General features: G+C 38.5%; 2 protein-coding genes across 2 annotated transcripts in view; one reads left to right on the top strand and one right to left on the bottom strand.

The window, feature by feature from the left end:
* Positions 1–5,452: 5,452 nt before the first annotated feature.
* LOC106092329 (mitogen-activated protein kinase kinase kinase 15) overlaps positions 5,453–18,814 on the bottom strand; it is a 61,486-nt gene continuing 48,124 nt past the window's right edge. The window contains exon 10 of the mRNA XM_059361978.1: positions 5,453–5,687. Coding sequence (XP_059217961.1) covers positions 5,636–5,687 — 52 coding nt within the window. The 3' untranslated portion in view covers positions 5,453–5,635. The remainder of the gene's footprint in view (positions 5,688–18,814) is intronic.
* Positions 11,170–18,185, top strand: LOC106092325 (opsin Rh1). The gene is made up of 6 exons (XM_013259155.2): positions 11,170–11,321; positions 11,377–11,440; positions 16,494–16,984; positions 17,053–17,200; positions 17,267–17,544; positions 17,790–18,185. Exons 1-6 carry the CDS (start codon positions 11,314–11,316, stop codon positions 17,914–17,916), a joined length of 1,116 nt encoding a protein of 371 aa, XP_013114609.2. The 5' UTR covers positions 11,170–11,313; the 3' UTR covers positions 17,917–18,185.

Here is an 18,814-nt window from a genome sequence, read left to right as displayed (position 1 = left end):
GGCCAAACTAATAAAACGAGAAAAAAACTAAATCCCGATGAAGATGATGCCTGCTGCTAAACGATATCAAATACTAACGGTACTCTATTTTTATATAAAAACGAAATATCAAAGCTAGAAAAGCCCGTTAGGTGATTATTTTAGGCCCCAGAACATCTTAAAGTAATCACCTAGCCCAGCTTTTCAAAATAAAAACAGCAAATTAGGGAAATGTCCCTACAAAAGTTGAAAAAAAAACAAAAAACGCATATGAGAGGGGGATTATAAAGAGATTATTACCCAACTTCCTTTAGATCCCTTTGTACGGAAATTTGATTTTTTTAATAGAAACAAAAAACTCTCTGCATTGTCATTAAAGACCAAAAATACAAAAAAAAATGGAAACCGAACAAAAAAATAAAAAATAAAAACATAAAAAAAATATGAGACAACATGCATAGAAAAATAAATTATGAGCAATAACTAAATTTGTAATTTTTTTTCTTATTTCAAAAATCCTTCTTCCTTGAAGGAGTTCAAGGCTCCGCTCCATAGGCTATATACCGATTCAGACCATAATAAACACGTATGTTGATGGTCATGAGAAAATCCGTCATACAATATTTAAGGCAAATCGGATAATAATTGTGACCTCCAGAGGCTCAAGAGTCAAGATCCCAGATCGGTTTATATGGCAGCTATATCAGGTTATGAACCGATTTGAACCTTATTTGACACAGTTGTTGAAAGTAAGAATTAAATACGTCTTGCGAAATTTCAGCCAAATCGGATAGGAATTGCGCGCTCTAGAAGCTCAAGAAGTCAAGTCCCCAGATCTGTTTATATGACAGCTATATCAGGTTATGAATCGATTTGAACCATACTAGGCAAAGTTGTTGGATATCATAGCAAACTACTACGTGCGAAATTGCATTCCAATCGGATAAGAATTGCGCACTCTAGAGGCTCAAGAAGTCAAGACCCAAGATCGGTTTATATGACAGCTATATCAGGTTATGGACCGATTTGAACCATACTTGGCACAGTTTTTGGATATCATAACAAAACACGTCGTGCAAAATGTCATCCCAATCGGATTAGAATTGCGCACTCTAGAGGCTCAAGAAGTCAAGACCCCTGATCGGTTTATATGGCAGCTATATCAAAACATGGACCGATATGGCCCATTTACATACCAACCGACCTACACTAATAAGAAATATTTTTGCAAAATTTCAAGCGGCTAGCTTTACTCCTTCGGAAGTTAGCGTGCTTTCGACAGACAGACGGACGGACATGACAAGATCGATATAAAAAATGTCGCGACGATCAAGAATATATATACTTTATGGGGTCTCAGACGAATATTTCGAATAGTTACAAACAGAACGACCCTCCACCACCCTATGGTGGAGGGTATAAAAATGGTCAAAGTAAGTATGTTGTCGATATAGTTGAAGAACCGCAAGAATATTCTGTAACACGTTATAGGTAGCTATTTCCCCTTAGACGGTTGAGGATCTGCGTCTGTTTCCAGAGAAGAGGCAGAAGACTAAGAATGGTTCCAAAGACCCAACATCTGTGGTGGTTGCGCTAACTAACGTAGCAAGTTGTCTGCTACTGAGACCCCGACTGGTGGAGTCGCTGCTCCAGGCTCCACTAGCCGATAGACGGTTGGTCAGCAGGGGCTTTTGACGAAGACACCTGGTTCGAGTCTTATGGACAAGGTTCTTTAAGAGGTTGGAAAAATAAAAGGCGCATCACTCTCAGGTTTATTGAGAGGCTTGGTGCGAATGATACTAAAACTCTCATCGATTAGGAGACAAGCTGCCTTAGTTGAGCTCAGAGATTCGCTGCGCCGGGTACCTTAAAGGCTACACGTCTAAGTTCGGAAACGGCACCGCCATGTGACCAAAAGACTACGGTCACATGAAGGGCATCCCTTACCCAAAAGAACTAAGGCGAACGATAGTAATATGGGTGCAAGAACCTTTGCTAATGTCCCAATGTCCCTAAGGATAGTTTGGTAATGGTAGTTGTCGACAGAAGAACAGGGCTGCATACCCAAGAACAATTTGAAGGGGATAGTCAATGGTCATCTGTATACTCCGATGTCCTCCGGTATTGTATTTTGGTAAAAAAATTGGGTCAGAATCAATTTTTAGTTTTTTTAAGGACACTTTTATCTGCAAAATTCAAAAAAAATACGAGGATATCTCAACTCGTTTTTTTTTCTCGTTAAAATTTTTCCAACTTTGGAAATCAGACCACAAACAAAAATATTAGCAGCCCCAGTAAATTTTCGAAATATCGAGGTGACCAACTTTGGGAACCAGCCAAAAGGCGACCGGACAACCTTGTTAGCACCTCAGCTCTTACCATTGCATATTTCAAAGTGATATCGATGAGAACGGGTAGACTCACACGGACTATTTTTAAACCCTCTACCATAGGATGGGGGTATACTAATTTCGTCATACTGTTTGTAACTCCTCGAAAAAATTCGTCTTAGACCCCATAAAGTTTATATATTCTTGATCGCCATGCATCCCGGCACCCTAAATCCGCATCGTTTGGGTGCCGGGCCATAACGGAGTAAGGGGAAATGAAAGGGCAGACGATTTGGCGGTGCAGGCCAGAGGACTGCCGTCAATAAACTTGGTTAACCCGAAGCCTTTCGGGTCGAAGTAAGGGCGTGGGCGACGAATGGGCATGCAACATTATGGAACAGCGAAACGGTCGGTAGGACGGTGAAAATCCTATGGGCGGGGATCCAGACCGTGAAAAGACGAGGCTATTACTGAAAGGAAACAAGAAGGAGGTCAGTATAGCTATTGGTATCAAATCGGTGCGGCAAGTGATAGCATGTGTAGGGCATGCGGGGAAGGAGATGCGACGTTGGAGCATTTCCTTTGTCATTGCCCGGCTTTCGCGTCCAACAGATACCGGTACTGAGGTGGAGACACAATATCAGACATGAGCAAACTTAGGAGAATGGCATTGAAAACAATTAAGGATTTTGTAAGTAGCACGGAATTCCTAAATTAAAATTTTCTTTTTCGAGGTTACTTTCTAGTTTTTAGAGCGCACAACAAGCCGATTACTGGCTTAGGTGTATGTCCATAGTGGCATGGGGGGGATTTATATCTGCAACCTCTTTTCAACCTAACCTATCCTGATCGTCATGTCATTTTAAAATGATCTAGCCATGTCCGTCCGTCCGTCTGTCTGTCGAAAGCACGCTAATTTGCGAAGGAGTAAATCCAGCCGCTTGAAATGTTCACAAATATTTCTTGTTTTTGTAGGTCGGTTGGGATTGTAAATGGGCCATATTGGTCCATGTTTTGATATAGCTGCCATATAAACCGATTTTGGGTCTTGACTTCTTGAGCCTTTAGAGTGTACCATTCTCGTTCGATTTGACTGAAATTTTGCACATTCTGTTTTGGTATCACTTTCAACAACTGCGCTAAGTATGGTTCAAATCGGTCCATGTTTTGATATAGCTGCCACACAAACCGATCTTGGGTCTTGACTTCTTGAGCATCTAGAGGGCGCAATTCTCGTCCGGTTTTACTTACATTTTGCACGTAGTGTTTTTTTGACTTCCAACAACTGTGTTAAGTATGATTTAAATCGGTTCATAATCTAGTATAGCTGTCATTTAAACCGGTCTTGGATCTTGACTTCTTGAGCCAATAGAGCCCGCAATTCTCATCCGATTTGGCTGAAATTTTGCTTGAGGTGTTTTGTTTTAACTTCCAATAACTGTGCCGATCTGGGATCTTGACTTCTTGAGCCTCTAGAGGGCGTAATCCGATTTGGCTGAAATATTGCATAACGGGTTTTGTTATGACTTCCAATAACTATACCATCCATGATTCAAATCGGTCTATGACCTGATATAGCTGCCACATAAATCGATCTGGGATCTTGACTTCTTGAGCCTCTAGAGGGCGCAATTATCATCCGATTTGGCTAACTTTTTAAATAACGTATTTTGTTACGACTTCCAATAACTATACCAACCATGGTTCAAATCGGTCTATGACCTGATATAGCTGCCACATAAACCGATCTGGGGTCTTGACTTCCTGAGCCTCTAGAGGGCGCAATTATCATCCGATTTGGCTGAAATTTAGCATAACGGGTTTTGTTATGACTTCCAACAACTGTGTCAAATATGGTCTGAATCGGTTCATGACCTGGTATAGCTGCCACATTAACCGATCATGGTGTTTTGTGTATGACTTCCAACAAATGTGCAAAAGTATGGTTCAAATCGGTCCATGACCTGATATAGCTCTCAAATAAACCGATCTGGGATCTTGACTTCTTGAGCCTCTAGAGGGCGCAATTATCATCCAACTTGGCTGAAATCTTGCATAACGTGCTTTGTTATGACTTCCAACAACTGTGCGAAATATGGTCTAAATCGGTTCATGACCTGGTATAGCTGCCACATAAATAGATCTGGAATCGTGACTTCTTGAGCCTATAGAGGGCGCAATTATCATCCAATTTGGTTGAAATTTTGCATAACGTGTTTTGTTACGACTTCCAAAAGCTGTGCCAAATATGGTTCAAATCGGTCCGTGACCTGATATAGCTGTCAAATAAACCGATCTGCGATTTTGACTTCTTGAGCCTCTAGAGGGCGCAATTATCATTCGATTTGGGTAAAATTTTAAATAACGTGCTTTATTACGACTTCCAATAGCTGTGCCAAATATGGTTCAAATCGGTTCATGACCTGTTATAGCTGCCACATAAACCTATCTGGGATCTTGACTTCTTGAGCCTATAGAAGGCGCAATTATCATCCGAAATTTGGCTGAAAATTTGTACAACGGCTTCTCTCATGACCTTCAACATACGTGTCAAATATGGTCTGAATCGGTTTATAGCTTGATACAGCTTTCCTATAAACCGATCTCCCTATTTTACTTCTTGAGACTCTAAAGAGCGCAATTCTTTTTCGATTTGGCTGAAATTTTACACAAAGACTTCTACTATGGTCTCCAACATTCAAATCGATTATGGTACGAATCGGACCATAACTTGATATAGCTCCAATAGCATAGAAATTATTTTCTTTTATCCTTGGCTCGCCTAAAAAGAGATCCCGGGAAAATAACTCGACAAATGCGATCCATGGTGGAGGGTATATATTGGGTTGCTCAAAAAGTAATTGCGGATTTTTCATATAGTCGGCGTTGACAAATTTTTTCACAGCTTGTGACTCTGCAATTGCATTCTTTCTTCTGTCAGTTATCAGCTGTTACTTTTAGCTTGCTTTAGAAAAAAAGTGTAAAAAAATTATATTTGATTAAAGTTCATTCTAAGCTTTATTAAAAATGCATTTACTTTCTTTTAAAAAATCCGCAATTACTTTTTGGGCTTTGACTTGTTATTTCTAAGGAAATGTTTAATGAAATTTAATGAAATCTTTAACATACATACCTTTAAGGATATTTTTGAGATGTTGCACAAGGACCTTTCAGTACTCAGGACCCTTAAGCTTAGCTATAAGCTATTAATATTTTCCATTTTCCATTATTAGCCCAAACATTAATCTTTGATGATCAAAAGACGATCCTGGCACTTTATGTATATCCATGTGTCATTTCCCACAACTCTCCTTCTTAAGCACGCACTACTTAAATGAATTGAATTTCCAAGTTGTTTCTATGAATTGTTGACTTTTACTGAAAACAACCAGAATAAAGAGAGAAATAAATGCGAATCCGTATAAATTATTACGGCTAATTCATTGAAGGTATTAAGCATATAATAAATACGAGGGATGTCAAGAAAATTGTTTGCCATGACTAGAAGATAAACCATGTAGCGGAGGGTTAGTCGGTTGGACCACAAGGACCACATAATATAGCAGTAAGGAAGGGCAAAAGTCGGGCGGTGAAGACTGTATAATACCCTACACCTAAAATCCTTCCTGCAAAATTTCGAGAGAATCGTGTAACAAATGACCATTTTATTGCATTATTACTGCAAATCGGACGAACATATATATGTGAGCTTTATCCAAATCTGAACCGATTTTTATGAAATTCACCTGTAATGTCAGAAGTCATAAGAAAATCGTTCCTGCCAAATTTCGAGAAAATCGGTTTACAAATGATAATTTTATTGCAGTATTACTGCACATCGGACGAACATATATATGGGAGCTACATCCAAATCTGAACCGATTTTTTCCAATTTCAATAGGCTTCGTCTCTAGGTTGAAAAACACGCCCATACCAAATTTCGAGAAAATCGGTTAAGAAATTACCATTTTATTGCAGTATTACTGCAAATCGGGCGAACATATATATGGGAGCTATATCCAAATCTGAACCGTTTTTTCCAACTTCAATAGGCTGGAAAGGCCGAAAGACACCCCAATACCAAATTTGAAGACGACGGGTGAAAATTGCGACCTGTAGTTTGTTCACAACATTAACATGAACAGACGGACAGACAGAGAGATAGACGGACAGACAGACGGACATAGCTAAATCGAATCAGAAAGTGATTCTAAGTCGATCGGTATACTTATAAATAGGTCTATCTCTCTTCCTTTTGGGTGTTACAAACTAATTCACTAAGTTATAATACCCTGTACCACAGTAGTGGTGTAGGGTATAAAAATGGCAAAAAAAAAATGTTCCACAGTGAATACAGACAGTTTTATTCCAACAATTATAGGAATTCTAAAGCATTTCAATAAGGGCAAAAATCATAGAAAAATACCTGGGCCACATTTTAAAAACTTTGTGTGGCAAAGGGTATCAAATAGACAACTTATGCCGACTTCTAGAGTGTTTTTACTTCTTCTGTACATTCACAATTTGTATTTTCGGATCTTCCTTTTTGACCTCTCTGATTACCATGAATTGACTTCACAATTGTTAGCTGTAAAATCAACCTCGTATGCGGGGTTTTACAATCTTAAAGCGCGTTAATTATTTGTTTGTATTATAAAATCAATGTAAATATCTTACCCACAAGCAAACAAAATACATATGTATCAACATATTGTATATTATGTGTGTAAATATACAAATATTGTGAAACAATTCTGGGAAGGTGTTAATGTTCACACAAATGGCGAGATTGGGTAGATAAGCACATGTTGAGCAACTAAAATCTTGCTAAGCCTCAAGAAGTAAAATCGGTAGATGAGTTTTTATGGGAACTATATCAGGTTATAGACCATACCTAGCACGTATGTTTAAGGTCATGGAAGAAACCGTTGTACAAAATTTCAGTCAAATCTGTAGGAATTGCGCCATCTAGAGGCTGAAGACTGTAATCGGCAGATAGATTTGTATGGGAGCAATATCAGGGTTTAGACCGATTCAGGGCACACTTGGCACGTATGTTGGAGGTCATAGGAGAAAACATCATCCAAATCGAAGAATAATTGGTCATTTAGAAGCTCAAGAAGTATAATCAAAAGATCGGTTCATATTTGAGCTATATCAAGTTATAAACCGATTTAGACCATACTAGGCATAGTTAGAAGTAAAAACCAGTAAGGAAGGACAAAAGTCGGGCGGCGCAGACTGTATAATACCCTACACCTACCCTATAAGTACAATGTGGGACCTATATCCAATTCTGAAGCAATTTTGATGGACCTCAGCGAGCAAATTTCTTCAAACTATAAAAACTACGATTGACAAATGACAACATTATGGCAAATTACACAAAGTCTGACGAACATATATATGCTATATTTAATTCTGAACCGATTTTGAGCAAACTTCTCAGATAATGTGGTAGTCGCCGAGGAAAGCGTTGTGCAAAATTTTGGCAAGATTGGTCAAACTATGCGCTTGCGGTGGCTCTTGGGGTGAAAACCTGGCGATTTACATATATAACAGCTATATGTAAATCTGGGCCGATTTCTAGGAAATTCACCAGTAATATTGAGAGTCATAAGCAAAACCTTCCTGCAAAATTTCGACAGAATCAGTTAACAAATGAGCACTTTTTTGCAATATTTTTCAAAATCGAACGAACATATATATGAGAGCTATACCTAAATCTGAACCGATTTCGAGCAAACTTCTTTGATTCTGTGGCAATCGTCGAGGAAAGTGTTGTTCAATTTTTTTGGCAAGATTGGTCAATAAATGTGCTTGCAGTGGCTCTAGGAGTGAAAATCGGGCGATATATATATATATATATATATATATATTGGGTTGCCCAATGAGTAATTGCGGATTTTTCATATAGTCGACGTTGACAAATTTTTTCACAGCTTGTGACTCTGTAATTGCATTCTTTCTTCTGTCAGTTATCAGCTGTTACTTTTAGCTTGCTTTAGAAAAAAAGTGTAAAAAAAGTATATTTGATTAAAGTTCATTCTAAGTTTTATTAAAAATGCATTTACTTTCTTTTAAAAAATCCGCAATTACTTTTTGGGCAACCCAATATATATATATATATATATATATATATATATATATATATATATATATATATATATATATATATGAGAGCTATATCTAAATCTGAACCGATTTCCATGAAATTCACCAGTAATGTCGAGAGTCGTAAAAAAATCCTTCCTGCCAAATTTCGAGAGAATTGGTTAACAAAATGACCATTTTATTGCATTATTACTGAAAATCGGACGGACGTATATATGGGAGCTATATCCATATCTGAACCGATTTTTTCCAATTTCAAAAGGCTTCGTCTCTAGGCCGAAAAACATGTCTGTACCAAATTTGAAGACGATCGGATGAAAACTGCGACCTAAATTAATATACAGGGTGGCTGATGAATATTGCTACAATGATGAATATTGCTACATTTTTTTTTCGGTGTATGGAATACATTTTTCTTTTATTCATGTTAAATTAAATTATTAAATTAATTATTAAATTATTATTAATTAAATTAATTAATTAATTAATTAAATTAATTATTAAATTATTATTATTAAATAGAAAAAAAGTTATAACATTTTTTTTTGGTAGCGGCTTTCATCAGCCACCCTGTAGACAGACGGACAGACAGACAGACAGACGGACAGACAGACGGACATAGCTAAATCGAATCAGAAAGTGATTCTGAGTCGATCGGTATACTTATCAATGGGTCTATCTCTCTTCCTTTTGGGTGCTACAAACAAATTCACTAAGTTATAATATCCTGTACCACAGTAGTGGTATAGGGTATAAAAAACAAGTAGTAATAGCCATTCGAACTCAGCTACAACAAGTAAAAAGACGTTAAGTTCGGCCAGGCCAAACTTTCCATACCCACCACCTCGGGTATATATGTAAACCACCTTTCATCAAAATCCGCCATTTCTTATGTTCCATAGTAGTTATATCGAAATATGATCCGATTTGGACCAAATATTAATAAGTACAAGTCATTGTTGAATTGTGTATAACAAAATATTGCTCTTTTTAGTAGCTATATTTAAAAATAAACCGATCTGAACCATATACAACATGGATGTCGAAAAGCCTAACATAAGTCACTGTGTTAAAGTTCAGTTAAATCGGATTATAAATGGGCCAAGACTTTAAATCGAGATATCGGTCTATATAGCGGCTATATGCAAATCTTGATCGATATAGACCAAATTACAGAAATATGTGGAGGGGCTTAACTTAACTCTCTGTCCCAATTTTCGGCGACATCGGACAATAAATGCTCCTTTAATGGGCCCAAAACATTAAATTGAGAGATCGGTCTATATGGCAGCTATATCCAAATCTGGATCGATCTGAGTGAAATTGAAGAAGGATATCGAAGGGCCTAACACAACTCACTGTCCCAAATTTCGGCGACATCGAAAAATAAATGCGCTTTTTATGGCCACAAAACTTAAAACCGAGAGATCGGTCTATATGGCAGCTATATCCAAATCTGGACCGATCTGTGCCATATTGCAAAAGTATGTCAAGGGGCTTAATTTAACTCACTGTCCCAAATTTCGGCGACATCGGACAATAAATGCGCCTTTTATGGGCCCAAAACCTTAAATCGAGGGATCGATCTATATGTCAGCTATATCCAAATCTGATCCGATCAGGGCCAAATTGAAGAAAGATGTCGAAGGGCCTAAGACAGCACACTGTCCCAAATTTCAGCAAAATCGGATAATAAATGTGGCTTTTATGGGCCTAAGACCCTAAATCGGAGAATCGGTCTATATGGCAGCTAACCAAATCTGGACCGATCCGGGCCAAATTGAAGAAAGATGCCGAAGGGCCTAAGATAGCTCACTGTCCCAAATTTCAGTAAAATCGGATAATAAATGTGGCTTTTATGGGCCTAAGACCCTAAATCGGAGGATCGGTCTATATGGCAGCTAACCAAATCTGGACCCATCCGGACCAAATTAACGAAAGATGTCGAAGGGCCTAACACAACTCACTGTCCCAAATTTCAGCAAAATCGAATAATAATTGTGGTTTTTATGGGCCTAAGACCCTAAATCGGCGGATCGGTCTATATGGGGGCTATATCAAGATATAGTCCGATATAGCCCATCTTCAAACTTAACCTGCTTATAGACAAAAAATGAATCTGTGCAAAGTTTCAGCTCAATATCTCTTGTTTTAAAGACTGTAGCGTGACTTCAACAGACAGACGGACGGACTTGTCTAGATCGTCTTAGATTTTTCCGCTGATCAAGAATATATATACTCTATAGGGTCGGAAATGGATATTTCGATGTGTTGCAAACGGAATGTCAAAATGAATATACCCCCATCCTTCGGTGGTGGGTATAAAAAGGAAAACCCTTGTCATTGAGCTTAAACCTGGATCGAGCTTACACAAATAAATTACAAAGTTAGCAAAGCCCTCATCCTATGATGATGGGTATGACAACCCTTTTCCATAAAATATATACACCCGCTTAAATAAACACAATAAAAGAGAGATATGCGTTTGCCACACTACTACCTAGATGTCTGTCACAAATGCTATCAAACACCTTCTATTATCTTCTTTCGAAATTATACCCTAAACGTCTTAAGTTGTTCCGCGTTTTTCTTTTTTTTTATTGTGATTCTTTGGGAAGAATATCAAAAGAAAAGGCGGCTTAAGAAAATCTAATTTAGCTTCCTTGTTCTACTCAAACGATTGTTTGAGGCCAAATCATATAAAAATCATAGACATATCGATAGCAATCACCAAAGCCACAACGACTGTCAACCTATGACAGTGAGGAGCAAAACCTTTTTTCTTTATTTATTTGGTTGACATCAAGGTTGTCTGCAACCAACCAAATATTCGAAGAAAAATTTTTGAAAACTTTCAGTATTATCAACCAATATATAGTTTGTACGCAAAATGGAAAGGTAAGACATAGAACCTTAAAAACTGTCGATTTTTAAAAATTTTATACTTTCTCAGGTTTGCTAATCAACCTTTTGGACCTCGCTACGAAGCTGTAGGCAATGGATCTGTAACGGATAAGGTAAGCCAGAATGGGATCCAGTTCATAATAATAGCTCAGTATATACTTCTTAGACAACGCATAATTGTGTATCCGCTTAGAAAGGATTTTTGTCTTCTATGGGAGGTGAGAACTGAAGGGATGGGAAAGCCCGTTGCAGTTTGCAGTTCATAGAACAGCATTTTGGCAAATCTGAATCATATTCCATTGTGTATCCCTGAGTTGGCAGACCCACACTGACGCTACATATTTTACCACTGACATGACTTCTGTCTTATATGTAGTCAAAAATGTTTCTTTCTCAACACCCCAAGATGTTGTTGTTGTAGCAGCGTCTTGTACACTGAGGCGGCAGCCCTGGTCGATGAAGGACTTCATCGAGTCAATTCGCTATGTACAACCGGCTGCCATAGATTGTTCCTGTCTTTGTAAAAAAAAAACAACTGAAGTAAAAGTGCCTAAGAACTACGAGGTCTGTCGAATGGGGCACCTAGTATATTGGGATAGTTGTGGGACGAAACGTTACACCATTGACTCTCACATTCAGCTGCCGAAGTACTTCTGCTGCCCGTTTTAGTGAATAATGTGGCTGAAGCTAAAAAAAGCTCCAAGATTCTAAAAGATAGACGTTCAACCCGTTCAGAACTGCAGAGTCAGTGCAGAACTGTAAAGTTAAAACCGGGCTCCGACTCCGAGGGAAATCTTCATCTACGAGTGCTATTCTGACTCCGCATTTTGAACTTCAATCTATGACATTTTTAATCAATTAAGGGTCCGAAACCATACTGTTGAATAGTTCGTACATACTGTCATCCGAATGTGATACGATCTCGATTTCGTCTAGAGGGTGTGCAATAAAGGATCAGAAGAGTGTAAATGGTGCCGGAGATAATATTCCTCTTGAGAAAAAAACTCCTTGTTTCACTCTATGGATCTACGATTTCGTATCCCTTAAACGACAAATACGACAGGAAACCATACAAATAATTCATCATCCAAGGTTTTAGGCCTGTTGTAGATGTCCTTAATTCAAGATGTTAATAATTCGGGACCCACGAGGACCGTTCTAGACAACGATTTTATCTGTTGAAAACTTTGGATTACAAAATCCATGCTAGTTTTAGTACAAGGGAAAAGGTTTCCGATCGGATATCTGAGACGACACTTGAGGTCGAGTGCGAGACACTGCTGCCAGTGGCACAGTCTTAGACTGACGGAACCTTAGTATTGCCCTCTGGAAGATCAGGTTACACGGATGGATCAAAGCTAGCAGACAGAGTGGGCCTGGGGGCCTACATTGAGAACCCAGGGACTGAGATCTGTTTTAGACTGCGATCCGGGCGATCAAGGAATGCGTGGGGTGGTGTGGTACTAACGCGAGGACGTCGAGTGTGAACATGTACGCGGACAGTAAATGGCTATAAGGGCAATAACAACCAGAAGCGTAAGGTCACTAACAGTCTTGCAGTGTAAGAGGGAGATTAACGCCTTATCGGAGGATGGCACAATCCGCATCGTTTGGTTGCCGGGCCATAACGGAGTAAGTGGGAATGAAAGAGCAGACGAATTGGCAGTAAAGGCCAGAGAACTGTCGTCGACAAACTTGGTTAACCCGAAGCCTTTCAGGTCGACGCAGTCCGATTTAAGGGCGTGGGTGACGCATGTAACACTGCGGAACAGCATACCGTGGGGACACGATACCAGACATGAACCAACTTAGAGTATGAAAAACAAATAAGGATTTTGTAAGTATTTTGAACGGAATTCCTAACCTAAAATATTCTTTTTCGAGGTTACCTAATAGTGTTTAAAGCGCACAAGAAGCCGATTAGGTGTATGTCCATAGTGGCATGGGGCGGATTTATATCTGCACCCTCTTTTCAATCTAATCTAACCTAGTACCCTGTACTTTCGGAAAAGGTAGTTTTAGCATATCATTCTTTGGGAAAGAGTAGTTTTATTACCCTTTCCCTTGGGAAATGGCAGTTTTATTACCTTTTCCCTTAGGAAAAGATAGTTTTATTACCCTTTTTGAGAAAGGGTAGCAAGTCACTGAGCAAAACTTCTGCCAAATCGGATAAGAATTACGCCCTCTGGAGGCTCAAGAAATTGCATAGGGAAATCGGTTTAAATGGGAGCTATTTCAATTTCTAGATCAATCCAAGCCATACTTGGCACGTATGTTGAAAGTTACAAAAAAAGTCATTGTGTAAAATTTCTGCCAAATCGGATAAGAATTACGCCCTCTATAGGCTCAAGAAATATAATCGAGAGATCGGTTTATATGGGAGCTATGTCAGGTTATGGACCGATTCAGACACTATTTGGCGAGTATATTAGAGGTTATAAAAAGTCACTGTGCAAAAATTCAGCCAACAGGGATAAGAATTACGCAGAGGCTCAAGAAGTATAATTGGGAGATCGGTTTATATGGGAGCTATATCAGTTTATGCACCGATTCAGACCAATTTTTTTACTCTTATATTAGCGGTCATAGAAACCGTGACCGTGCAAAATTTCAGCCAAATCGAATTAGAGTTACGACCTCTAGAGACCCAAGAAGCTTAATCGGGAGATCGGTTTATATGGGAGCTATATCTGGAAATGGACATATTTAGACCATATTTGGCACGTATGTAAAAAGACATATAAAAAGTCACTGTGCAAAATTTCAGCGGATATGAATTACGTCATTTGGGAGCTCAAGAAGTTAAATCGGGAGATCGGTTTATATGGGAGCTATATCAGATTTAAAACCGATTCGGACCATACTAGGCACGAATGTTACAGCAGAAAGTCAGAAAGTCACTGTGCAAAATTTTAGCCAAATCGGATAAGAATTAAGTCATTTGGAAGCTCAAGAAGTAAAATCGCGAGATCGGTTTAAATAGGAGCTATATTAGGTTATGAACTGATTCAGACCATATGGGGCAAGTATGTTGAAGGTCAAAGGACAGGTCGTTGTGCAAAATTTCTATCAAATCTGATAAAAAGCCGCCCCTTATAGGGTCAAAACGTTCAATCGGAAGATGGTTTGTTTTAAAGCGGCAGGTTGACGGTGACGAGGCATGTTGAGGACCTTGGTCATGTACTCAATCCAAATTCTTCAGCATCAGTGTTAAATGCTCATCTGATCTCAAACTTTTATCTTTTTGGCGCTGCGGATGATGGTCGAGAGCAACCGAGATAGTCCTATAACACGGCCTGAACTGGTTGGGACCTCGGCTAATACGTGTAGTGATAGTGTGCACAGCAATCGCAATTTATGAAATCAACGCTGATATCCAACGAGGGAAAATTTCACCTCAAGGTTTTAAAGGCCCAATACTTTATATCGAGAGATCCTTCTAGAAAGCTCTTCTGTAAACCTGATCCAAATTTCGGGGAAATAGGGTATGTACCCAAGACCTTATATTGAGAGATCGGTCGATGGTCTCAAGACCTTTTATAGGGTTGCCCAAAAAGTAATTGCGGATTTTTCATATAGTCGGCGTTGATAAATTTTTTTCACAACTTGTGGCTCTGTAATTGCATTTTTTCTTCTGTCAGTTATCAGCTGTTACTTTAAGCGTGTTTTAGAAAAGTATATTTGATTAAAGTTCATTCTAAGTTTTATTAAAAATGCATTTACTTTCTTTTAAAAAATCCGCAATTACTTTTTGGGCAACCCAATATAAACCTCTTATAGAAGCAAAATAGGGTTATCAATGGGCCTTTTATGGGCCCAAGACCTTCGAGAGATAAGTCTATGTGGGGGCCTTATGAAAATATAGTCCGATATAGTCCATTATCGAATTTAACCTGCTTATAGTAAAAAAAAATGATGTAAGCTAAGATTCAGCTCAGTATCATTATTCTTTGTAGACTGTAGTGTGATTTCAACAGACAGAGGGGCGAATTAGGACACGCATACCGAGGGAGCCACCGTGGCGCAGAGGTTAGCATGTTCACCTATGACGCCGAACGCCTGGGTTCAAATACCGGCGTGAAAATCAGAACAAATTTTCAACGGGGGTTATCACCTTACTAATGCTGCCTACATTTGTGAGGTATCCTGCCATGTTAAAACTTCTTCACCAAGTGGTGTCGCTATGCGGCACGCCGTTTTGGACTCGGCATAAAAATAGAGGACCCTTGTCATTGAACTTAAACTTTAATCAGACTGCACTCATTGATATGAGAGATAAATCCCCTGTTCTTTAATTGAATGTTCATAGGAAATTTAGTAGTAGTAGTTCGAGAGGGTGTATCGAAAGGGCAGCTACCGGGGGTTGTGGACTTCGGTGCATGTATTGTATAAAGAGCTGTTGCTTTGGAATATGGGGTTCGTTTTGGCTTTAGAAGCTCATGGAATTAAATTAGGAGGTCGGTTTATGTGAGTATCAATGCATGTCTCTATTTTGACTGTATTTGGTATGAATGTAAGAGGTCATAAATGTATGGGTTGCCCAAAAAGTAATTGCGGATTTTTTAAAAGAAAGTAAATGCATTTTTAATAAAACTTAGAATGAACTTTAATCAAATATACTTTTTACATTTTATTCTAACGCAAGCTAAAATTAACAGCTGATAACTGACAGAAGAAAGAATGCAATTACAGAGTCACAAGCTGTGAAAAAATTTGTCAACGCCGACTATATGAAAAATCCGCAATTACTTTTTGGGCAACCCAATACTTTATGAACGAAATTTCTGCCAAATGTAGGAAAAAGTAAATCTACTAGGGCTTAGACCAGAATGCCTATGACGCTGAACACCTGGTTTCGAAGCCTGTGCAGAACATCAGAAAATTTGGAGTTGCTAGAAAAAGGCAATCGGAGCCGATGGAATGTCAATTGAGTTTCGTCTAACACCCACTGTCAGACAGAGCTAAGAAATCCGAAATTTCATTATGAAGTGATTTATTTTCAAAGTGGAATGTAAAGCATTTTTGAATCTGAAGCGATCATCCAATCCCCAATTACCTGCACCAATAAAAAAAACAGAATGATCTATTCCATGGTGGAGGGCATAAAAGCAAAAATTTCTCAGTGTATTCATACCTGCTTTCTATTCATTTTGCTTTCCATTCTAGGTTTTACCCGAAATGGCACATTTGGTCAGTTCCTATTGGAGTCAATTTCCCGCCATGGACCCCATATGGTATAAAATTCTCTCAACCTACCTATTTACCATTGGTATACTGGCTTGGATCGGCAATGGTACGGTTATTTACATTTTTGGAACTACAAAGTCACTGCGTACCCCGGCCAATTTGCTGGTCATCAATTTGGCCATCTCCGATTTTGGCATGATGGTGATGAACACACCAATGATGGGTACAAATTTATATTTCGAAACCTGGGTATGGGGTCCATTGATGTGCGATGTCTATGCTGCATTAGGTTCGGCATTTGGTTGCAGTTCCATATGGTCCATGTGTATGGTGGCATTGGATCGTTACAATGTCATTGTCAAGGGCATGTCGGGTCAACCGATGACCATAAAATTGGCCATTTTCAAGATCATTTTCATATGGGTCATGAGTGGCATTTGGACTTTGGCCCCCTTATTTGGTTGGAGTCGGTAAGAGTGTGAACAAAGCCCTAAGAGTTTAAAAAGATTTATGTGAAAAATTCATCTTTTCTTTGCAGTTATGTGCCCGAGGGCAATTTGACCTCATGTGGCATTGATTATTTGAATCATGATATCAATCCCATGAGCTATTTGATACTTTACACTGTTTTTGTCTACATCATGCCTTTGTTTTTGATCTGCTATTCTTATTGGTTCATAATTGCTGTAAGTGAATTCAAAACTCCGAAGGCAAAAAACAAGAAAATAATTCTTTTTTTTTTCCTTATAAAGGCTGTATCTGCCCATGAGAAAGCCATGCGAGAGCAAGCCAAGAAAATGAATGTCAAATCTTTGCGTTCCTCTGAGGATGCTGATAAATCGGCAGAAGGCAAATTGGCCAAGGTGGCTTTGGTAACCATTTCCTTGTGGTTCATGGCCTGGACCCCTTACACAGTCATCAATTGCATTGGTCTTTTTGGCTATGAGGGTTTGACTCCTTTGAATACCGTATGGGGAGCCTGTTTTGCCAAATCGGCCACAGTCTATAATCCCATTGTCTATGCTACCAGGTAAGTTTAAATAGATTACGGATTTTTATGCAAAATTGATATTTTGCCATTTATTATTTGGCAAATGAGGTGAGGTTGCGGAAGTCTTCAAGTGATTTTATGTTTTCAAAATTAGCATTCATAACAAAATGTGGTGGTAACATTTTCCAAATAATAGATATGGGAATTTCGATTTTGCATACAAATTCGAACTCTAGTAATTATTCTCATTTGGATAACCTTGTAATCATTTGACATGTCTTCAGCCATCCCAAATACCGCATTGCTCTTAAGGAGAAATGTCCTTGCTGTGTCTTTGGCAAAGTTGATGATGGCAGAACCACGGCCAGCGAAGGTCAATCACAAGCCAGCGAGACAGAAACTAAGGCCTGAACTCAAAAATAGAAATTCTAACTAACGATGATGTTGATATGAAGACGACGACAGACGCTAAACCACCTCAACCTGTTGAAAAAAAGGAACCTCTATTTTATAAAAATATTTCATTGTAAAATTTTTAAAACTAAGAAATTTTTTCTAAACAATCGTAAGGCAGCCGGGTGTTGCCTTTCAAGTACATACCTTTTATGACCACTTGATGTGGAATTTTTAATAATCTTTTTTTTTATATAACAATACAAAAACAAAAACATTTCAGCAAATGTCATTAAAGACGAAAAAATTCAAAAAAAAAATCCTTGATAAAAATAGAACTAAAAAAAACTAAAGAAATGATACAGAAGAACATGCATACAAAAATAAATACTAAAGCAAGAACAATGATTCTATAAATAAGGACTTTCTTTTAAACAAGTAAAAGCGTCCTAAGTTCGTCCGCGCAGAATCTTGGGAACCCACCACTATGGATTCTGCTGAAAATTTATACAAACTTAGTTTAAGGGCATAATTTTATTCTACATACCAAACTTCTGTCAAACCAGCAAAAATTAAAGTTTCTAGGAACCGAACAAGGATAATCGAGAAACAGGTTTATATGGGAGCTATATCAGGTTGTAGACCGATTTCAACCGTACTTGGCACAGTTATTGAAAGTAGTAACAGAACATTATGTGCAAAGTTGTGGCTAAATTGGACAAAAACTGCGGCTCGTAAAGGCTCAAGAAGTCAAATCGGCAGATCGGTTTATATGGGAGCTATATCAGCTTATAGACCGATATGGACCGTACTTGGCACAGTTGTTGAAAGTAATAACAGAACATCGCATGCAAAATTTCAGCCAAATCGGACAAAAATTGCGGCTTGTAAGTATTCAAGAAGCCAAATCGGGAGA

The sequence above is a fragment of the Stomoxys calcitrans genome, chromosome 2, assembly GCF_963082655.1.
Source record: "Stomoxys calcitrans chromosome 2, idStoCalc2.1, whole genome shotgun sequence".
Taxonomy (NCBI): domain Eukaryota; kingdom Metazoa; phylum Arthropoda; class Insecta; order Diptera; family Muscidae; genus Stomoxys; species Stomoxys calcitrans.
This window is presented reverse-complemented; position numbering and strand designations above follow the sequence as displayed.

Bases quoted from the DNA above. Each gene is read 5' to 3' on its own strand.
- LOC106092325 (XM_013259155.2), top strand. The intron at 16,985-17,052 runs GTAAGAGTGTGA...TTTTCTTTGCAG, and splicing joins CCCTTATTTGGTTGGAGTCG to TTATGTGCCCGAGGGCAATT. The intron at 17,201-17,266 runs GTAAGTGAATTC...TTCCTTATAAAG, and splicing joins CTTATTGGTTCATAATTGCT to GCTGTATCTGCCCATGAGAA.